Source organism: Chenopodium quinoa, unplaced genomic scaffold (assembly GCF_001683475.1).
Source record: "Chenopodium quinoa cultivar QQ74 unplaced genomic scaffold, ASM168347v1, whole genome shotgun sequence".
Lineage (NCBI taxonomy): Eukaryota > Viridiplantae > Streptophyta > Magnoliopsida > Caryophyllales > Amaranthaceae > Chenopodium > Chenopodium quinoa.
Genome location: NW_018743196.1, coordinates 479438 through 503566, shown reverse-complemented (window position 1 = coordinate 503566; position 24129 = coordinate 479438). Strand labels below are relative to the sequence as shown.

The window sequence follows — 24129 nt, the reverse complement described above, 5'->3', positions numbered from 1 at the left end:
CTTGATTCTATTGAGCAAAGCTTCATATTGAACTCTAAATCTTCTGAGTGTGCAGCCCCACCCCCTCAGAAAGGAAAACCTCAGTTATCAATAAGCAACTCGATTATGAAGATGCTGATTACATCAGAACGGAGTGTTGGCCTCTCTATAAATTGCCTTGTTATTTTATTCTTCTCAATTAAGAAAAAGTAAATAAGAATATATTCCAACAGAAGTTATTGAGGGATTTGGATCGGATTTGACTTTCATTGCTTGTCGTACGGGGTATGTTCCCTCATATTATGGGCATTCCATTTAAATAAGGAGAATAAACTAGAGACTAGAATCAATCCCAGTGACTTAAAACTCCATCGATACGTTACAACAACTAAGCTACATATATAACGTGTTCATAATCGTTACTAAGCCCAACTAAGTATTATATATATTTGTCCTGGAAGAAATTAAAGAAAGAATGATAGAAAGAGAAGTAACCCAGGGCATGGCCACCAACAAGCTTTATCTTTTAAACGACGTGCGCGATCTGAGTGTGAGCTAGCTACCAACGTCAATCTATCATCTATGAGCTAGTCTGAACAAAACAAAGCAATTGGTTTCTCTTTTTTTGGTATTCATTGCAGCTTATTTTGGCTATTTGCTTTCATCCACTATCCACTCTCCCTCATTCCAAATGACACTATCATATGAAATCCAAGCATGATATATTACTCATTTAACACAACTGTATCAAAATTTCCGAGTACTCCAGGCTAGTTAATGTGATGGCTGATGAGTGACAAAGTATCTGAACACTAAAAACAGTAAAGTGTGACAATTATTACTGGATGAAGGGGGGAAATCCAAACTTCTTCTCAGACAATCTGAACTTGGGTCTTGAATAATGTAGAGGATGAAGGGGAAGCTAAATTATGAAAAGTTTTGATACCAAAGTTTGTATAATAGCAGATGATATGATAGTGAAGTTTTTTCATGTCAGTAATTGTCCAACCTAGGTTTAGTTTTCTATTTTCATTTTCTCAATGATAATATGATATGGGTTCAAATAGTCCAAGAGCAAAGCCACCAGAAAGATTACTGTATGGTAACTCTCAACTGAAAAATGAAGTGTCATGACACAAGGAAAGGCATTCACGTAAAGAGGTAATTCGGATACTCAATATCCAGCCTTTGATTGACGTTATTTTTCGGATACTCAATATCCAGCCTTTGATTGACGTTATTTTGCTCCTACTTACAGAAAAAGGTTGTATACATCATACTTGAGTCATTTTTTTCACCTTAAAAGGTTCTTGTTTAAGGAAAACTAAAATTGCAGATTATGATTAATTAAGTTAGATAAAATAACATTAAGTTCAGTCATGGATCAGTTCGAAACAAAAACTAATACATACATAATGCACTTCCATGTATAAGAAAGATGAGTTAAGATGGAACCTTACCATCTTTCTACACATGATCTGTCTCTGCTCTAGATTCTCCTTGAATTATGTTAAGGATAAATTGAAATACACTTCATAATTGAGTATGTTTGTATATTCTACTTTTAGCATACGGCGAGGACGATCATAGCAGGTAAGAAGGGAATCAATTATACCAAACCAAAATAATGCAGATGAGGACAAGCTTGAAAGTTGAAAGTGATAACTCTCTTAAAGGCTAAAACATCCCACAAGTTTTGTTGGATTCATTGGTGGTAGTCCATTAGTAGTCTGATTCCATCATTGAGTTTACTAATCATAATCATAAGACCATTAAAATGTGACAACAGCAAGTTAGTAATAAAGTATGCAAAATTTTCTAATGCAGAAAGTGTGTATAATGCATTTATTATGAATGATGGCCTAAATTTTGTGTCCTTTATTATCAGTATGATTGCCTCAGCCTTGTGGGGCTTTCCCTTCTTTTGATTCTCTCTTTTTGCAATTACTTTGATAAGTCACCTTAAACAAATTAATCTCTATTGTTAATCTAATCATTAGTTTACTACTTTTTTGATATTCTAGTGTCTCAGTCTGGCTGTCAGAATTATTTGGCTATCTGCTTGTGCTAGGTTCTTGTAATTTTCTTCCCTCCGCATTCAGAAGAACAAAGAACCTTCCTATTATTAGAAAAAGGATTGTAGATTCTGTGATTATACAATTACTAGGTTGTTTGTAAGCTATGAAGCTCTCTGAAAAGATTGTTTGATGTCAATTTTTTCTAACATACTTAAACCATAAGTTGCGGGGATAGCTCAGTTGGGACTTGGGAGAGCGTCAGACTGAAGATCTGAAGGTCGCGTGTTCGATCCACGCTAACCGCATTTTCTATCTACCTTTTTATTCTAATCCGTTGTTAGGTTTAATTATTGTTCTATTACTTTTTGTATGAGATTCCAATGTCTGTCTATCAGCATTATTTGGATTTTGCTGGTTTTTGGAGGTTTGCTCATTCTGTATTCAGGAATGTTGAAGGACCATTGAATTATTTTATTTTTTTTGTGTTAAAGGCCTTTCCATATAATAAAATAGATACAGTAAGTGTTGATCCTTTGATTCTCCTTCACGAACTTGTTTGCAAGCTACGTAGCTTTCAAAATTATGTCTTTTGTCAAGTATTTAACACATTGTAACCTCAATAGCTCAGTTGGGAGAGCGTCAGACTGAAGATCTGAAGGTCGCGTGTTCGATCCACGCTCACCGCACTCTAGTTACTCTTTTTTGCTCTTCACTGAGACAATGACTACATATTGATCTTTCCGACTAATTTACCCTTCAATTGTTTTCCTATTTTAAATGCAATCTACAAATTTGAGATCTGCTTACAAAGTCAAGGTTTGATGTAGAGGAGTTATCCTAAACATCTCACTTTCAAGTTTACTGCATCCATGTGGCTGTTTACATCTAATGCATTATTTTATAATTCATACTAGACTTTCAAAGTTGTGCGTATGTAAGGAACCGATTTTAATTTTGTTTAATTTTTATCTCAGCTTATTTTGAGGATCAAGGAGAAGATAAACTATCTTTAATTGAGCCAAAATTTAAATACAATTACTAATGGTTGTATTTTCAATTTGTAATGTTTCTCTATTGCTTTTCGAGATAAAAATTATGTCCTCTTGCCAAATTGCTGTATTTTGGAAAATAAAATAAAAATTGACCAAGAAAAGAAATAAAAAGAGAGGATTAAAGATGCTAAGCCTGAGAATAAGTGACTCGCTGGAATAATGATGGAGATTCGGATGATGAGTGCAATGTGGTGTTGGATGAGCATACTGCTGCTGCTGCTGTTACTAACACTCTCAAATGGTGTAGAAGGTACTGGACGTCTGAAGAGGCCCCTTGTTGTTAATTTTGGAGACTCGAATTCAGATACTGGAGGGGTGCTAGCTGGTACTGGACTTCCCATTGGCCTGCCGAATGGTATTACATTCTTCCACAGGGGCACAGGCCGATTAGGCGATGGTCGTCTTATAATTGACTTCTTCTGTGAGTAAACTTTATACCATCGTTGGGAGTGTTATTTTTCTATGTTTGAAAAAATCTAATTCATTGTCTGGCAGGTGAGCACCTGAAGTTGAACTACCTGAGCCCATACTTGGATTCACTGTCACCAAATTTTACCAGCGGTGTTAACTTTGCTGTCTCGGGTGCAACCCTGCTGCCAAAGTTTGTTCCTTTTGCTTTGAGTGTCCAAGTTCGTCAGTTCATTCACTTCAAAAATCGATCACTTGAGCTCCTTTCACTTGGTAAATTAGTAGTATTAACTTACATAACAAGTCCATAATTCTTGAATGAAGCCTATTATATGTATATGGTCTAGAAACTGATGACTTACATTATATGCAGGATCCAGGGACTTGATCGACGAAGAAGGGTTCCGCAGAGCACTTTATACGATTGACATTGGACAAAATGATCTTCTATTGGCCCTTTATGCATCAAATATAACATATGATCCTGTTGCTCAAAAAATCCCATCCTTTCTTGAAGAAATTAGGTTGGCTGTGCAGGTAAGCTCTCAACTTGTGCATTTAGATTCTGGACTACATTCAGGTTCATTGTTAGGTGATTGCTAAAATAATTACAGACAGTACCAATATGGTGGGAGAAAATTTTGGATCCATAACACAGGGCCCTTAGGCTGTCAACCCAAAGAACTTGCCCTGCATCCCCACAAAAGCAGTGACCTTGATCGCGTGGGATGTCTTCGTGTACATAACCGAGTTGCAAAAACCTTCAATAAGGGGCTCCGCACACTGTCTGAGGATCTAAGATCGGTGTACAAGGATGCTGTCATTGTTTATGTTGATGTATATTCTGTCAAATACAGTCTCTCTGCCAACCCTGAAAAATATGGTAATAACTTTCTGAGCTCTCTTAAAGCTTATGTTTATTATTACTGGTAACAAAATAAATAAAATAAAGAAGCCCTCTTTATATATTATTATGACTATTTAGGGGTAAGGTTGTGCCCCAGCGAGATTAATTTTGAGTTATTGCTGTTGTTTAATCATTCTTGTTTATTTCTCAATTAAATTTAAGTTAAAAATGTGGTGTATTGTTCTAGGATTCAAAAACCCATTTGCAGCTTGCTGTGGTCATGGGGCTCCATACTTCTACGACAGAAACGCAACATGTGGGCAGCCAGGTTACAGCATATGCAGCAATGTATCACAGTCCATAGTTTGGGATGGAGTTCATTATACTGAAGCTGCTAATTGTGTAGTAGCTGCAAGAATACAGTCAGGAGTTTATTCTAGCCCGAAAAGTAAGCTTGAGCAATTCTGGAACTAACCCCTGATTTGCACTAATATAGGCTATTACTAGAGTGAGTACATTGAATGTTTGCTTAATCATTTCTTGAAGTGGGATTGAGCAGGAAATTTAAAGAAAAACTTTGTAGTTTGGAATGTTTGCTTCATTCTTTCTGTTTCGGATGAAAACAATGGGGCCTTGCCGAAGGCCCGCTGAAGTGGCTGAAGACTGGTCCGGTCCAATTGATGCTGGCCGAAGGTTTCCTGCACAACTAAAACACGTAAACTGGCCTCGGGGGTGGATCCGAGGAAGACCCCTCCGATGCCGAAGTCAAACAGTGTTTAGAGAGAGAAAGATATGCAAGAGATTTAATGCTTGAGGCTTTGTTGTGTTGTAATGTATAAATGAATGAATTGAAGGCTTTTATACCTTTGCACATGATGAGGGAGAGCAATTGGGCCTTTAAATAGTCATGGGCTGACCATGGCAATTCGGACCAAAAGACTCTTGGTTGACTTGGCTTAATTGGAGGCTCGGGCCTTGACCTTGGAATATGAAGTCATTTAGTGATCAGGCCCAATAAGATAATTGGACCCAAATACATGACTAGGCCCAATTAGATAAATTGGACCCAAACACTTTCTTTGACCCAATCAAGGTTGAAAGACCAGAATTTGCATAGTAATAATACTTGCTTCCTGGCTGTGAATTACTTCACAGGAATAACTTTCGTTGTAGCTTAGATAAATAGTCAAAAATCCTGCAGGGGAAATAAGAACCAGAAATCAGGAACAGACTAGTGGAACCCAATTGATCGCAACATGTGACGTTTCATTTACGCTTTAATCTGTCAATGATTAAGGTTCAATCAGAGGTTTATAAACCATGTAAAAACATTAGATGGAAGAGTTATGGACGAAAGAAATTAGGAATACAATAGGATGTGTGGACCATGGGAGAGGAAGAAGATCAACCATTAAATTTTCTTTTTGTTGCTGTTGATGAAGCCCTTAATCTAAAGCAAAGCCACCAGACAAAATCATTGCATGACAATTATTAATAATGGAGGAATTTTAAGCATAAAAAGTATCGAGTTTTTGAAGGAGAACACATAATTCAATAGAGGCGATTAAAGGTAACAGTATGAGTAATTAAAAACCAAATTGAAGCTAGCTACCTACTAATAAAAGAAGTGAAGTTGACATGCATACATAAATAAAGATTGAAAAGCTTGGAAAGAAAGAACACTAAGAAATAAGAATGTGAGTATGAACTATTACATCAGCAATCTTATCAGTCCCACAGTCTCCACTATTAAGAGGGAATCCTATAATTAAAGACTGTCTTATCATTAGTTCACTTCCAATTATCAGATACCAAGTGAGCCCTTGCATTTGAATATATAGCTCAAAAAAACCACAATTTAAGTCTTATGTATGTATAATGTATTGGTATATGTCAACCTATGTTGGTTTATTGTACTCCTTGGTATATTGGTAGCTATGTGGACGGAAATACGGAAGGATGAGGATTATCAAAAGTTCGTTAGTACTACAACGTATTACTATAGTACTTTACTAATCTTTATTAGTGTGTGCATCATTTTACATGTTATATTTCAACAACTAAGATGTATCTTCTTAGAAATATGAATTTTGGTTTGTTTTTTAACCAAATCATTACTTCCTCTCATCTTTATTTCTTCTCTCTTTATATGTTATATTCTCTCTTCTCATGACTAACCTCGTTAATCATATGTTTTTTTTTTTAAAAAAAAAAACCTCGTTAATCATATGTTTTTTTTAAAAAAAAAAACCTCGTTAATCATATTCTTACATTCTCATATCTCATTTTCAATATTATCAGACCCCATTCTTTAATCAATCTATTACTTGTACTTAGTTATGAAATATGTGATAGAGTACTAATCATACTATAGAATATAATATACAAGTAACAATTTTTGCTTTTTTTTTACACTATACAAGTAATAATTTTGGACTCCCCTATTACTAAATGCACTTATGCAACCCAAAAATGAAAATGAAAATTAAAAAACCAAAAAAAAAAAAAAAAAAAAAAAAAAAAGAGGAAGAAGAAGAAAATTTGGGCTTTGGGCTAATTAAAAGAAGAAGTTGGTAAGAATGGTAAGCATCCAAAATCCGAAAATTCTAAGAACCCAATTAAAAAAAACCCTAGTCCAGAAAGAGCAGTTATAAAAGCATCATCTTGAAAACCCTAATTTTAGTTCTCTGCCGTTCCACACGTTTGACCTCCAATTCCATTCCTGAGTGAGGAGAGAGATGACGACTCGATTGAAGAAGAACAGGAAGAAGAGAGGACACGTGTCAGCAGGACACGGTCGTATCGGAAAGCACAGAAAGCATCCAGGTGGACGTGGTAATGCCGGAGGTATGCACCACCACAGAATCCTGTTCGACAAGTACCATCCCGGTTACTTCGGCAAAGTCGGTATGCGTTACTTCCACAAACTCAGGAACAGGTTCCACTGCCCCATCGTCAACATCGACAAGCTTTGGTCAATGCTTCCTGAAGATGTCAAGGAGAAGGCTTCCAAGGAAGGCAAGGCTCCTGTCATTGATGTTACCCAGTTTGGTTACTTTAAGGTTCTTGGTAAGGGTGTTTTGCCTGATTCTCAGCCTATTGTTGTTAAGGCTAAGTTGATTTCTAAGATTGCTGAGAAGAAGATTAAGGAGAATGGCGGCGCTGTTCTTCTTACTGCTTAGCTTCTTTTTATCTTTTGTTTATGCAATTTTGTCATAGGAATGTTATCCAGGGTTTTAAATTTAGATCTGGAATTTGAGGACTCTTTTTGTTCTTGTTTCATATTCATTTAATGATATGAGCTATTATTTGACCATTTTTGTGATCATTACATGCTATGCTATGAAATTATTATTGTTTTTTTTATAGTGTTGATTGTGTATGAGTAATTTAGAACTGGTCGAAGGGTCTGTTAGGTTTGCCTTTTATGAAATTTGCAGTAATTCAATAAGTTGAAATGACAGGAAAAATAGGAACTTATTGTATTAATATTAATGGTTTCATATCCTTTTGATTTGTAAGGTTCATACTTGAGCTTCTCTGAGAATATTTGTTATTGATCTGAATAGACAGACTATAGGAGAGCTTAGGGGGCTATGAATTCATGGTCAGTAAAATTGTCGTGGATATTGGATTGCATTGAGGGGCTACTCTGTTACTTTAGAGACCTGAAGTAGTTTATTTTTAATCTTGTGTTAAATTTCTCAAATGATCTGAAGCTGAACAGAGGCTGCATTTGGAGGGTTTTCCCCTTTTCTGCTTTTCTGTGTTTTGTTTTTGTGTGGTATAAGATGGCTGCTGCAAAGTATTGCGCATGTATGATATATTAGTGTTAAGGATAGTATTGATAAACACAGGTCCTGTTCTGAAATTAGACAATGTAAAAGTGAATGTACCCCTGTTCGTAATTAGTCCTAGTTTTTGGGATGCCTAGAATTAGTCTTAGATAATAAAATACGTTATACAGAGATCACCTGCTCATCCTAAGAAAATGGTGGAGCGGGTTGCAACACTTGCAAGCTACCGGTAGCTGTCTCTTAGAATTGCACCTAAGGGATTAGAACAGTGTAGCATTACATTCAGTTTCTTTACGTTTTGATGTCGTTTGGAATAGAAACAGAATGTGAGGCGGCGAGGGTTGTGGAAATGTGGACAAATAAGATATTTGGCTCCATTGGAGAAGAAATATGGAAATAATGGGGGTGATGAGAGAGATCAGAATACTACTGTCAACTTATTTTTCTTGTTTGTTCTTATCCATGGATGATGATGCTCTCGACTCTTAAAGCCTCAACTTCAAATCAATGCTACTAAATTTGATTGAATTTAACTACTACCTCCGTTAACTATTATTTGCAACAAAGGGATAAATTCACATGTCTTGATTTTGGAAGAAACTGAATATTAGCACTTTCATATGATTTCATGAAAATGGATAAAAGTTCAATTTGAAGACTCAGTTGTGGTGAAAATGCAAAACTTCTTGTTACAAATAAGCTTGGAATCCTATAATCAATTGAGTTTGGTACTCCCCTAGTAATATGTTCTCCCTATTATGAATAATTTAGTCTCACGGTAAGATTATAAATAGAAAGAACAATATGAAATGGACAGAGGACTAGTGAACTAATCACCTAAAGGCAACCTTATTATAGTAACATTTGGGAAAGAAAAGTTATCCAAGGATGTCATGTTCTGGGGAATGAATATTGTTTGAGTATGAACTTCTAAATGAACTGTCTTACTCTTATGAATCTTATCAAAAACTATAACTTTTTAGTACTATCATTGTTAAAATACTACGGAGTACCAAAGCTTCATTTCATTAGGGTTTGAGTAGCCATGAACACTCCTAAAATGCCAAATTGGAGTGAGTTTTTAAAGTGAAGTTCTAACTTTAGTTTAGTCAAAAATTAAAAAAGTTCTAACTTTAATACTAACTTTGTATTAATTATGAGTATAGGCCGCTCTACAAACCAAGTTTAGTTTCGCCTTTATAATTAAATAAAGGCGATATTAAATATTCGACTAAAGTCCCAAGATAGGTTGAAATTTGGTGATGCTTAAGTAATGCATTTTCCTGAAAAATGGGCAATCAAAATAATCTAAGCTAACTTAATCAATAATATAATTTCCATTCATTAACTAACAGACTGTCTGGTTGACTTGTGATTGCCTCCCTTGGTCAGTCCTTAGTAATTGCTCTTGGGAGATGCATATTCATCAGACAGACAGATTCAATGTTTTAAGCTTTGGACTATCAGAAATTTGAATTGCTGGATTTTCTCTAGTTATATGATTGTTACATGCTAAAATTTCTTTCAGACAATGTTTAAGTGACCAAACTATTGAATTATATTGTTTGATCGCGATCGAGAGCACTGTCAGCCAGAAATCAAAGCTTATTTTGTCTGTAGTTCGAGCACTTGCAATCGAAAGAAGAAATAAAAAAAAACATATAGTACGAGGATCTCTTTCTTATTTTGTAGTATTGCATCTTTATTTGTTTTGGTTTCTGCATGATTTAAGTATATATGATTTGGTTGGTTTGCATGTATTATGTATAATACTAATTTATGTAGCCTTAGCTTGTAGGAATAGTATCTTAGTTGGACGAGCATGATCTGCAGTTGGTAGGCAAATAAAACTAGTCATTCTTTTCACCTTTTTTTTCAAATACACGAGCAATACAAAAAATTTCTCCACTCAACTCTTTCTTTAATAAAGCACATTTAACAGACAATGCCGGAAGAGAAAAGAATAGGTGCTCTAAATTCAGCTGAATATTCTAGGATTTGAGTTTTGGACAACCAAAAGTTTCCAGATATTCAACTACACCCCTTTGAGCTTCTTGTTTTTTCTGTACTGTGGAATTGTGGTGTTGGTCATGTTAATGTGGTTTAGAATTGATTTCAGCCAAGATTTTATACTGTTAAAGTGTTAACGACATCAACTTGTGCTGTGTTATATCCCTGGACCTTCTTCATGCAAGGGTAATTTGTGGCTTTTTGCAGTACTTAGTTGCCTTTGTATACATTACTATTACCCTGCTTGATGTTCCAATTAAGTATCAATGAATGGCGCAATGTAAGTCATGTAGTGGTAGGTTTCTATCTGTGTTATTGTCCTTTGATTGACCTGGTGCAAACAAGTTCAATAAAAAAAAAAAAAAAAGGATAAATATGCTCCATTTCAAGTTGCTAATTTGATCACTGTCAAAAAAAAAAGTTATTAATTTGATACAACTTGTAGCAAATTTGACCTGTTAAAACATACAAGTATGTAGTTATGTAACCACAAAGGCTAGTAGAGTAGATGAAACTGTTCTCGAATTCTGAGTATGTATAATAATTTCTAAACTTTGCAACAATTGATTGATATCCTTGTACGTCGTACTAAAACTAATACTTCCTCCGTTTTCTTTTAGATGCAACACACACTTTTTCAAGGTATTTAAGAAATGTGGGATTCACATGATATAATACACTTTATAATGGATGAGTGGTTGTTAGGAGTGTAATTTAGTGGGCTTATGTGCTTTAAATAAGGAAATAGTATAGTTTTCCCTAAAGTAACTTTCCTTTTATAGTGTGTTGCAAGTATTGTGACATTTCCTTTTTAGGGAAGTGTTGCAATAAAAGAAACGGAGGAAGTACTATTCCTTAAATATATAAATATAGTCATTCCTTTTTATTAAGACTTTATTGAATAAAATCGGTATGCTTAGATAATTTATTAAAAACCACTTATAGAGACGACTTAAATAGAAATAATACAAAAATAGCTTAAAGGATGAGGATATGTTGTAATAATTCTCCATTGGTAATTTTTTGTTTTTTATTTTTCCACTAGGCTATAAATTCGTAGCCCATAGGCTGGTTGGCATTACAATAATGCAATGTATATTTGTATGTAAAAGAAAAGAAGGATAAAAAGAAAAGTCGTAGGTGATAAAAGTTGATGCAGTGAACCAGTGAGCAGTAGCCAAGCAGGATAACATAAAAATGTATCTTTTATCTTGACTGTAATAACTAATAAAGTAATGTGACAATGATATTGTCCCATATTGATAATATATTTTATCACCCGACTTTTTTCATGGAAGCTAATTTGCCATGTAGAGTTGTAGGACAATAATTTATTTATTTCTCTGTACTTTGTTTGATTAATTGCCTGCAAGTCTAGAACTGTACATATGGCTATCTCTTTCTTTAAAAAAAAAATGTTAGAGGGGTTATATAGATCTATGCATGCAATCCTTCTGCTATCTCTTTTTCATAAATGTTGAATTAAGTTCTCAACGGAATAACATTCATACTGATTTACGAATATGGGAGGACAAATCTATTTTAGAAGCGTTTTGGATCAACATTTAAATTGGTTCAGGCATGTTGGACAATCATTAATGTGCAGTGTTTCGCAACTTCGAAAATACGGGCGGTACTTATTGTTTCCAGTTTCCGAGCATTAGAGTGCGGAGATAAGCAAGGCTAGAATTGCAGGACTATGTATTTTACGGGGTATACCGTACTACCAGTACTTAAAGTCAAGAGGAAATGCCTTATACTAGTATAAAAATTGTAGGTGTTAGGGAAGGTAGCAGCAACTACTGGTATAATTGTAAGATGCATCAAAAATAAGCTGTATTGAACTGGCAAGCTAAGGCCCATGTCATCAGAATCTTCCGTCTAGGAGCCTATAACTTTGTCCAACCATTTTCATTTATTTACGAGTGGTTTTTAAGTTAAGTGGTGGGTGATGCCTTTAATTTAAATATAACAAATTATAAGCAAGGTCAATATTATGGCAGATTTAGAGCCACATAAAAAATGAAAACTTGGGGTGAATGTTGATGTTTAACAAAGTTAAATTATTCAACTTCTGAATTTTGTTTTAAAGTACTAACTACTATGTAGATTATGGAGTATGTAAGATCATATTGTTGCTGTATTTTTGGCATATATATGTATATATATTACAAAAACTATACTGTAGTCAACATAAAACAAGATATTTCCAAAAATTTTGGCGTCTGCTATCAATATCTTAAACTAGAAAATAAATTGTCGCACACCTAATTTTCTCCCATTTTCCGTTGATGTGTCAAATTTCTAATGGTATTGTATGTAGGGTCAACATACAATGGTTGTATGTGTATCAGCTCTCGTGAAATACTAAGGGTCGTTTGGTTCATTAGGGAAGTGAAAATTCCCATGGAATTACAATTTGTAGGAATTAAATTCTTTTGTCAAAATCATGGGACATCATGAAATTTGTTTGGTTAAAAATGGAGGAAGTAAATTCCCATAGGAATTGTAACTTACCAAAGGGGGATTGGGTAAGTTAATTCCCATGTTTTGAGGGAAGTCAAAATTCCCATGAATTGGCATTGTCCCCATTTTTACTTTTTTGTGTCAACCAAACAAGAAGTCTAAAATGAAATTTATGAAAATTTTGAATGCCCACAAGATATTAAGCCAACCAAACAACACCTAATTCCAATGCATAAGCTCTATCTTATAATGTTTGCCTAACAAAAAAAAAAAAAAAAGATTACATGCATGTGTATTGTATAATTATTTGAAGTACTCCGTATAATGTAACAGCAGCATCTTATGACTTTATAATAATGGCAGAGTGAGGTATTTTAAATTTAAACAAAAGGATTTGACCCGCACTTTGCTTGTTTTATTCATCAACTTCTTTGCACCTTTTCCAGTTTCATCACTCAGTACTCACCCACCCTTTGCCTTATTATACTTGTTTTTTTTTTTTCTTTTTATTAATTTTAATTTTGAAGCTGTTATATATTTGGAGCTTTCCTTCACTTCACAATACTCTCATAACTAATAATATTAAGGGCAAAGCCTAACTTCAGAAACTCACCTCTTAACCTTATTAACCCAAAAAGGTTATTGTGGTAGTTTCTGTTTGGTGGCACTTGCTCTATTCATTCATTCTCTAATCACTACATTAATATACCCTTAAATCAGCTGCTTAATATAATTTCTGTTCTTGGTTTCCTCTTCATATTCAAGATTTCTTCTGCTAATATTTTGTATTTTTTTTTTTTGGGCATTACATTCAAGATTTGAGTGAAAAGGAAGGGGGGTCTCAGTTTACTTAAATTGCAAATCTTGGAAAATCATGTAAATTATTACAGGCATTTGAATCAGTTGACTATTGTTAACTTTGTTATTTGGAGTATATTTTGGATCCACTTTGTATGCTCTAATTGCAAAAGGAAAAAAGGTTAGATCTTGAACAAAAATGGAGGAGACATTTATACCATTCCAAGGAATCAAAAAATGATCTTAAAGGAAGATTGTTGTGTTACAAGCAGGACTGGACTAGTGGATTCAAAGCAGGATACAGGTATTTTTTTATATGCAGATTCTTCTGCTCATTACATTCTGTTTAATTTCAGTTTGTTTGACTCCTTTTTGTTTTTATTAAATAAATTCAGGATATTAGCTCCTACCACATATATTTTCTTTGCTTCTGCAATTCCAGTCATTTCCTTTGGGGAGCAGCTTGATAGAGAAACAGGTATTCATTCTTCTTAAATTTACTAAACTGTAAAAATAATTAAATAAATAAATTCAGGTTGACTATTGAATGAGAGAATTCATAAAATTAAAATATGAATTGTAGATGGAGTTCTAACAGCTGTGCAAACATTAGTATCAACTGCACTTTGTGGCATTATTCACTCTATTATTGGTGGTCAACCATTGCTGATCCTAGGAGTTGCAGAACCAACAGTAATTATGTACCAATTCATGTTTAAGTTTGCTAAAGACCGCCCCGAATTGGGTCGGAATCTCTTCTTAGCTTGGGCTGGATGGTGAGCTTCTAACTCCTGAATAATTGATTATGTAGTTAGGAGTAATTGTACGTTTTGAATGACTGTCAATTATGTTACAGGGTCTGTGTGTGGACATCGCTCTTGTTGTTCTCTATGGCTATCTTAGGGGCTTGCTCCATCATCAATCGGTTCACCCGTTTGGCCGGCGAATTGTTTGGCCTTCTCATAGCCATGCTCTTCATGCAGCAAGCCATTAAGGTCACTAATTTTGCATATACTACTGCTTTTTCTGTTATACTGCTTTACACTTTATTGATTTATAACTTAACTTTTGTGGTCCAAAACTTCCACTTCAATGGGCCTATAATCACATATGGAAATACAATTTAAGTTTTTTTAATTTCTTTCTATTAATTGTATACAAACACCAACCTCCTTACATATTTAATCTTGCTATATGCTAAGGTGGGGTTTGGAGATGTTCAGATTATTTGTGAAAATTCTGTCTACCACTTTTTACTGATAGTTAAGTTTGTGGTGAACGCTTTTTAATGGTTTAGGGACTAGTGGATGAGTTCTACATACCTAGGAGGGAAGATCCGAATGCAACTCAGTTCCTTCCTTCATGGAGATTTGCAAATGGAATGTTTGCTTTGGTCCTGTCTTTTGGACTTATAATCACTGCACTACGAAGCAGAAAGGCAAGATCATGGCGCTATGGGTCAGGTAAAACCATGGTATTCTCAGCTTGAATATGTTAAATCAGATAACCATGTGTTGTCTTTCATTGATGTTTTAAAGTGGAGCATGATACCAAATCTTTCAAAAGTTAATGGTTCTAGTGTTCTACTCCCTTCTATCTACCAGGTTGGCTCCGAAGTTTGATAGCAGACTATGGTGTCCCGCTTATGGTTCTAGTATGGACAGCTACTTCCTACATACCATCCAAAAGTGTTCCACAAGGGATACCAAGACGCCTCTTCAGCCCAAACCCATGGTCTCCTGGCGCGTATGAGAATTGGACTGTTATCAAGGTAAGTGCAAATATAGATTTCTTGTTTCATAATTCTAGTAAGATCCGGACTACAATATTATTGGATTTAAACCCTAAGTTACTAGTGCTTGGTGTAACAGGATATGCTTGATGTTCCTGTTTTATACATATTCGGAGCTATTGTCCCAGCAACAATGATTGCAGTGCTCTATTATTTTGATCACAGTGTGGCATCTCAACTTGCTCAGCAGAAAGAGTTTAATTTGAGGAAACCCCCTTCCTTCCACTACGATTTGCTCCTTTTGGGATTCATGGTAACTACTTGACAACACTTTTGGCTTCTTTTAGCTCCTCTACAGTATTTCTCTTCTAATTCAAGTATTAAGCTATGACTTCCCTCTTTCCTTGCAGACATTGTTATGTGGTCTTATTGGAATTCCTCCAGCAAATGGTGTCATCCCTCAGTCTCCTATGCATACAAAAAGTCTAGCTACCCTTAAGCACCAGCTACTTCGTAACAGAATTGTTCAAGCTGCGAAAAGAAGCATAGGGATGAATGCAAGTTTAGGGCAGCTGTATGGCAATATGCAAGAAGCTTACCAACAGATGCAGACCCCTCTCATCTATCAGCAGCCTTCAGCTCAAGTTCAAGTATAACTTCTAAGCTCTTTACCTAGTTATTTGCATTTAGTTCAAGATAACATGAAGCTTAATTGAGTGAATTTCATTCTTTGATCAGGGTCTGAAGGAATTAAAAGATTCAACTATTCAAGCAGCAGCAAGCATGGGAAATATCGATGCTCCTGTGGATGAGAGTGTGTTCGATGTTGAGAAGGAAATAGATGAGTTGTTACCTGTTGAGGTTAAAGAGCAGCGTGTCAGTAACCTGTTACAATCCATTATGGTTGGTGGATGTGTTGCAGCCATGCCTGTACTTAAAATGATCCCAACCTCGGTACTTTGGGGCTACTTTGCTTTCATGGCCATTGAAAGCTTACCAGGCAACCAGTTCTGGGAAAGGATTCTGCTGCTCTTCACAGCACCAAGCAGAAGATACAAGTAAGTTACTTTGCTTCTCAATTCCTTTTCCCTTCCAGTATAAAGACTGGTTAACTAATTCTTGTCCCTAATTATATGTCCTAAATGCAGGGTTCTTGAAGATTATCATGCAACTTTTGTGGAAACAGTTCCTTTCAAGTCTATTGCCCTTTTCACCATTTTCCAAACATTATATTTGCTCGTCTGCTTTGGAATTACATGGATCCCAATTGCAGGGGTTTTGTTTCCTCTTATGATTATGCTTTTGGTTCCTGTGAGACAATACATTCTTCCTAAGTTTTTCAAAGGAGTACACCTTCAAGATTTGGATGCCGCGGAATTTGAGGAGTCACCAGCTCTGGCATTCGATCTTACAACGGTATAATCACTCAAAACACTCCTTTTTAAAATAATCATACTCAATTATATTGTTTATAATATATAGCATTAGTTGATGTATATTCTAAATATTAGTATATAAATTCTGATGCTGATATTGATTGCTGAAACAGGAACATGAATTGGCCTCAGGGGCTACACTTGCTGGAGATGGTGAGATATTGGACGAAATGGTGACTAGAAGCCGAGGTGAGGTCAGGCATATATGCAATCCAAAGGTAACAAGCTCAACAACAACACCGTCAAGAGAGGTGAGAGGCATTCAGAGCCCTCATCTTTCATCATACAGTCCTCGATTACACATAAGTCCGCGATCTGGTAGGAACGTACCTTTTAGTCCAAGGTCTGCAGAAACTCAACCCTCAAAACTAGGAAAGAGTCCTGGACCTTCAACAGAATCAACTTCAAAGTAACAGCTTCAAGTTTTGTATTTGTAATTTATTGTTAACTTCAGCTCTTTGTATGGAAGTGTTAGGTCTGCCTGTTGCAATAGTGGTGTTTGTATTAATCAAATCAAAGTGTATAATTTTGGTGGCGCTGCTTTCATAAAGCTTGCAGCTTTTTCTCCACATGATAATTCCAGCAAATACTGGGAATATTATAGTAATTCTTGACCTGTATAATAATATCAATATGAATGTCTGATCAAAATCTAAAGACTTGATTCTATTGAGCAAAGCTTCATATTGAACTCTAAATCTTCTGAGTGTGCAGCCCCACCCCCTCAGAAAGGAAAACCTCAGTTATCAATAAGCAACTCGATTATGAAGATGCTGATTACATCAGAACGGAGTGTTGGCCTCTCTATAAATTGCCTTGTTATTTTATTCTTCTCAATTAAGAAAAAGTAAATAAGAATATATTCCAACAGAAGTTATTGAGGGATTTGGATCGGATTTGACTTTCATTGCTTGTCGTACGGGGTATGTTCCCTCATATTATGGGCATTCCATTTAAATAAGGAGAATAAACTAGAGACTAGAATCAATCCCAGTGACTTAAAACTCCATCGATACGTTACAACAACTAAGCTACATATATAACGTGTTCATAATCGTTACTAAGCCCAACTAAGTATTATATATATTTGTCCTGGAAGAAATTAAAGAAAGAATGATAGAAAGAGAAGTAACCCAGGGCATGGCCACCAACAAGCTTTATCTTTTAAACGACGTGCGCGATCTGAGTGTGAGCTAGCTACCAACGTCAATCTATCATCTATGAGCTAGTCTGAACAAAACAAAGCAATTGGTTTCTCTTTTTTTGGTATTCATTGCAGCTTATTTTGGCTATTTGCTTTCATCCACTATCCACTCTCCCTCATTCCAAATGACACTATCATATGAAATCCAAGCATGATATATTACTCATTTAACACAACTGTATCAAAATTTCCGAGTACTCCAGGCTAGTTAATGTGATGGCTGATGAGTGACAAAGTATCTGAACACTAAAAACAGTAAAGTGTGACAATTATTACTGGATGAAGGGGGGAAATCCAAACTTCTTCTCAGACAATCTGAACTTGGGTCTTGAATAATGTAGAGGATGAAGGGGAAGCTAAATTATGAAAAGTTTTGATACCAAAGTTTGTATAATAGCAGATGATATGATAGTGAAGTTTTTTCATGTCAGTAATTGTCCAACCTAGGTTTAGTTTTCTATTTTCATTTTCTCAATGATAATATGATATGGGTTCAAATAGTCCAAGAGCAAAGCCACCAGAAAGATTACTGTATGGTAACTCTCAACTGAAAAATGAAGTGTCATGACACAAGGAAAGGCATTCACGTAAAGAGGTAATTCGGATACTCAATATCCAGCCTTTGATTGACGTTATTTTTCGGATACTCAATATCCAGCCTTTGATTGACGTTATTTTGCTCCTACTTACAGAAAAAGGTTGTATACATCATACTTGAGTCATTTTTTTCACCTTAAAAGGTTCTTGTTTAAGGAAAACTAAAATTGCAGATTATGATTAATTAAGTTAGATAAAATAACATTAAGTTCAGTCATGGATCAGTTCGAAACAAAAACTAATACATACATAATGCACTTCCATGTATAAGAAAGATGAGTTAAGATGGAACCTTACCATCTTTCTACACATGATCTGTCTCTGCTCTAGATTCTCCTTGAATTATGTTAAGGATAAATTGAAATACACTTCATAATTGAGTATGTTTGTATATTCTACTTTTAGCATACGGCGAGGACGATCATAGCAGGTAAGAAGGGAATCAATTATACCAAACCAAAATAATGCAGATGAGGACAAGCTTGAAAGTTGAAAGTGATAACTCTCTTAAAGGCTAAAACATCCCACAAGTTTTGTTGGATTCATTGGTGGTAGTCCATTAGTAGTCTGATTCCATCATTGAGTTTACTAATCATAATCATAAGACCATTAAAATGTGACAACAGCAAGTTAGTAATAAAGTATGCAAAATTTTCTAATGCAGAAAGTGTGTATAATGCATTTATTATGAATGATGGCCTAAATTTTGTGTCCTTTATTATCAGTATGATTGCCTCAGCCTTGTGGGGCTTCCCTTCTTTTGATTCTCTCTTTTGCAATTACTTTGATAAGTCACCTTAAACAAATTAATCTCTATTTGTTAAATCTAATCATTAGTTTACTACTTTTTTGATATTCTAGTGTCTCAGTCTGGCTGTCAGAATTATTTGGCTATCTGCTTGTGCTAGGTTCTTGTAATTTTCTTCCCTCCGCATTCAGAAGAACAAAAGAACCTTCCTATTATTAGAAAAAGGATTGTAGATTCTGTGATTATACAATTACTAGGTTGTTTGTAAGCTATGAAGCTCTCTGAAAAGATTGTTTGATGTCAATTTTTCTAACATACTTAAACCATAAGTTGCGGGGATAGCTCAGTTGGGACTTGGGAGAGCGTCAGACTGAAGATCTGAAGGTCGCGTGTTCGATCCACGCTAACCGCATTTTCTATCTACCTTTTTATTCTAATCCGTTGTTAGGTTTAATTATTGTTCTATTACTTTTTGTATGAGATTCCAATGTCTGTCTATCAGCATTATTTGGATTTTGCTGGTTTTTGGAGGTTTGCTCATTCTGTATTCAGGAATGTTGAAGGACCATTGAATTATTTTATTTTTTTTTTGTGTTAAAGGCCTTTCCATATAATAAAATAGATACAGTAAGTGTTGATCCTTTGATTCTCCTTCACGAACTTGTTTGCAAGCTACGTAGCTTTCAAAATTATGTCTTTTGTCAAGTATTTAACACATTGTAACCTCAATAGCTCAGTTGGGAGAGCGTCAGACTGAAGATCTGAAGGTCGCGTGTTCGATCCACGCTCACCGCACTCTAGTTACTCTTTTTTGCTCTTCACTGAGACAATGACTACATATTGATCTTTCCGACTAATTTACCCTTCAATTGTTTTCCTATTTTAAATGCAATCTACAAATTTGAGATCTGCTTACAAAGTCAAGGTTTGATGTAGAGGAGTTATCCTAAACATCTCACTTTCAAGTTTACTGCATCCATGTGGCTGTTTACATCTAATGCATTATTTTATAATTCATACTAGACTTTCAAAGTTGTGCGTATGTAAGGAACCGATTTTAATATTTGTTTAATTTTTATCTCAGCTTATTTTGAGGATCAAGGAGAAGATAAACTATCTTTAATTGAGCCAAAATTTAAATACAATTACTAATGGTTGTATTTTCAATTTGTAATGTTTCTCTATTGCTTTTCGAGATAAAAATTATGTCCTCTTGCCAAATTGCTGTATTTTGGAAAATAAAATAAAAATTGACCAAGAAAAGAAATAAAAAGAGAGGATTAAAGATGCTAAGCCTGAGAATAAGTGACTCGCTGGAATAATGATGGAGATTCGGATGATGAGTGCAATGTGGTGTTGGATGAGCATACTGCTGCTGCTGCTGTTACTAACACTCTCAAATGGTGTAGAAGGTACTGGACGTCTGAAGAGGCCCCTTGTTGTTAATTTTGGAGACTCGAATTCAGATACTGGAGGGGTGCTAGCTGGTACTGGACTTCCCATTGGCCTGCCGAATGGTATTACATTCTTCCACAGGGGCACAGGCCGATTAGGCGATGGTCGTCTTATAATTGACTTCTTCTGTGAGTAAACTTTATACCATCGTTGGGAGTGTTATTTTTCTATGTTTGAAAAAATCTAATTCATTGTCTGGCAGGTGAGCACCTGAAGTTGAACTACCTGAGCCCATACTTGGATTCACTGTCACCAAATTTTACCAGCGGTGTTAACTTTGCTGTCTCGGGTGCAACCCTGCTGCCAAAGTTTGTTCCTTTTGCTTTGAGTGTCCAAGTTCGTCAGTTCATTCACTTCAAAAATCGATCACTTGAGCTCCTTTCACTTGGTAAATTAGTAGTATTAACTTACATAACAAGTCCATAATTCTTGAATGAAGCCTATTATATGTATATGGTCTAGAAACTGATGACTTACATTATATGCAGGATCCAGGGACTTGATCGACGAAGAAGGGTTCCGCAGAGCACTTTATACGATTGACATTGGACAAAATGATCTTCTATTGGCCCTTTATGCATCAAATATAACATATGATCCTGTTGCTCAAAAAATCCCATCCTTTCTTGAAGAAATTAGGTTGGCTGTGCAGGTAAGCTCTCAACTTGTGCATTTAGATTCTGGACTACATTCAGGTTCATTGTTAGGTGATTGCTAAAATAATTACAGACAGTACCAATATGGTGGGAGAAAATTTTGGATCCATAACACAGGGCCCTTAGGCTGTCAACCCAAAGAACTTGCCCTGCATCCCCACAAAAGCAGTGACCTTGATCGCGTGGGATGTCTTCGTGTACATAACCGAGTTGCAAAAACCTTCAATAAGGGGCTCCGCACACTGTCTGAGGATCTAAGATCGGTGTACAAGGATGCTGTCATTGTTTATGTTGATGTATATTCTGTCAAATACAGTCTCTCTGCCAACCCTGAAAAATATGGTAATAACTTTCTGAGCTCTCTTAAAGCTTATGTTTATTATTACTGGTAACAAAATAAATAAAATAAAGAAGCCCTCTTTATATATTATTATGACTATTTAGGGGTAAGGTTGTGCCCCAGCGAGATTAATTTTGAGTTATTGCTGTTGTTTAATCATTCTTGTTTATTTCTCAATTAAATTTAAGTTAAAAATGTGGTGTATTGTTCTAGGATTCAAAAACCCATTTGCAGCTTGCTGTGGTCATGGGGCTCCATACTTCTACGACAGAAACGCAACATGTGGGCAGCCAGGTTACAGCATATGCAGCAATGTATCACAGTCCATAGTTTGGGATGGAGTTCATTATACTGAAGCTGCTAATTGTGTAGTAGCTGCAAGAATACAGTCAGGAGTTTATTCTAGCCCGAAAAGTAAGCTTGAGCAATTCTGGAACTAACCCCTGATTTGCACTAATATAGGCTATTACTAGAGTGAGTACATTGAATGTTTGCTTAATCATTTCTTGAAGTGGGATTGAGCAGGAAATTTAAAGAAAAACTTTGTAGTTTGGAATGTTTGCTTCATTCTTTCTGTTTCGGATGAAAACAATGGGGCCTTGCCGAAGGCCCGCTGAAGTGGCTGAAGACTGGTCCGGTCCAATTGATGCTGGGCCGAAGGTTTCCTGCACAACTAAAACACGTAAACTGGCCTCGGGGGTGGATCCGAGGAAGACCCCTCCGATGCCGAAGTCAAACAGTGTTTAGAGAGAGAAAGATATGCAAGAGATTTAATGCTTGAGGCTTTGTTGTGTTGTAATGTATAAATGAATGAATTGAAGGCTTTTATACCTTTGCACATGATGAGGGGAGAGCAATTGGGCCTTTAAATAGTCATGGGCTGACCATGGCAATTCGGACCAAAAGACTCTTGGTTGACTTGGCTTAATTGGAGGCTCGGGCCTTGACCTTGGAATATGAAGTCATTTAGTGATCAGGCCCAATAAGATAATTGGACCCAAATACATGACTAGGCCCAATTAGATAAATTGGACCCAAACACTTTCTTTGACCCAATCAAGGTTGAAAGACCAGAATTTGCATAGTAATAATACTTGCTTCCTGGCTGTGAATTACTTCACAGGAATAACTTTCGTTGTAGCTTAGATAAATAGTCAAAAATCCTGCAGGGGAAATAAGAACCAGAAATCAGGAACAGACTAGTGGAACCCAATTGATCGCAACATGTGACGTTTCATTTACGCTTTAATCTGTCAATGATTAAGGTTCAATCAGAGGTTTATAAACCATGTAAAAACATTAGATGGAAGAGTTATGGACGAAAGAAATTAGGAATACAATAGGATGTGTGGACCATGGGAGAGGAAGAAGATCAACCATTAAATTTTCTTTTTGTTGCTGTTGATGAAGCCCTTAATCTAAAGCAAAGCCACCAGACAAAATCATTGCATGACAATTATTAATAATGGAGGAATTTTAAGCATAAAAAGTATCGAGTTTTTGAAGGAGAACACATAATTCAATAGAGGCGATTAAGGTAACAGTATGAGTAATTAAAAACCAAATTGAAGCTAGCTACCTACTAATAAAAGAAGTGAAGTTGACATGCATACATAAATAAAGATTGAAAAGCTTGGAAAGAAAGAACACTAAGAAATAAGAATGTGAGTATGAACTATTACATCAGCAATCTTATCAGTCCCACAGTCTCCACTATTAAGAGGGAATCCTATAATTAAAGACTGTCTTATCATTAGTTCACTTCCAATTATCAGATACCAAGTGAGCCCTTGCATTTGAATATATAGCTCAAAAAAACCACAATTTAAGTCTTATGTATGTATAATGTATTGGTATATGTCAACCTATGTTGGTTTATTGTACTCCTTGGTATATTGGTAGCTATGTTGGACGGAAATACGGAAGGATGAGGATTATCAAAAGTTCGTTAGTACTACAACGTATTACTATAGTACTTTACTAATCTTTATTAGTGTGTGCATCATTTTACATGTTATATTTCAACAACTAAGATGTATCTTCTTAGAAATATGAATTTTGGTTTGTTTTTTAACCAAATCATTACTTCCTCTCATCTTTATTTCTTCTCTCTTTATATGTTTATATTCTCTCTTCTCATGACTAACCTCGTTAATCATATGTTTTTTTTTTAAAAAAAAAAAACCTCGTTAATCATATGTTTTTTTTAAAAAAAAAAACCTCGTTAATCATATTCTTACATTCTCATATCTCATTTTCAATATTATCAGACCCCATTCTTTAATCAATCTATTACTTGTACTTAGTTATGAAATATGTGATATAGAGTACTAATCATACTATAGAATATAATATACAAGTAACAATTTTTGCTTTTTTTTTACACTATACAAGTAATAATTTTGGACTCCCCTATTACTAAATGCACTTATGCAACCCAAAAATGAAAATGAAAATTAAAAACCAAAAAAAAAAAAAAAAAAAAAAAAAAAAAAAAAGAGGAAGAAGAAGAAAATTTGGGCTTTGGGCTAATTAAAAGAAGAAGTTGGTAAGAATGGTAAGCATCCAAAATCCGAAAATTCTAAG

The 24129-nt window shown here is 35.3% G+C and overlaps 3 protein-coding genes and 1 pseudogene across 3 annotated transcripts; all 4 read left to right on the top strand.

Moving 5' to 3' along the window:
* Positions 1-2995: 2995 nt before the first annotated feature.
* LOC110732980 (GDSL esterase/lipase At3g62280-like) lies at positions 2996-4894 on the top strand. Its single transcript, XM_021912975.1, has 5 exons — positions 2996-3470; positions 3545-3730; positions 3831-4009; positions 4076-4340; positions 4552-4894. Exons 1-5 carry the CDS (start codon positions 3209-3211, stop codon positions 4776-4778), a joined length of 1119 nt encoding a protein of 372 aa, XP_021768667.1. The 5' UTR covers positions 2996-3208; the 3' UTR covers positions 4779-4894.
* Positions 4895-6917: 2023 nt separating this feature from the next.
* On the top strand, positions 6918-7620 carry LOC110732979 (60S ribosomal protein L27a-3-like). The gene has a single exon (XM_021912974.1). The coding sequence runs from the start codon at positions 7043-7045 to the stop codon at positions 7484-7486; it is 444 nt and encodes a 147-aa protein (XP_021768666.1). The 5' UTR covers positions 6918-7042; the 3' UTR covers positions 7487-7620.
* Positions 7621-12977: 5357 nt separating this feature from the next.
* LOC110732978 lies at positions 12978-17089 on the top strand (annotated as a pseudogene).
* Positions 17090-17872: 783 nt separating this feature from the next.
* On the top strand, positions 17873-24041 carry LOC110732976 (GDSL esterase/lipase At3g62280-like). Its single transcript, XM_021912973.1, has 5 exons — positions 17873-20675; positions 20750-20935; positions 21036-21214; positions 21281-21545; positions 21757-24041. Exons 1-5 carry the CDS (start codon positions 20414-20416, stop codon positions 21981-21983), a joined length of 1119 nt encoding a protein of 372 aa, XP_021768665.1. The 5' UTR covers positions 17873-20413; the 3' UTR covers positions 21984-24041.
* Positions 24042-24129: the final 88 nt, after the last annotated feature.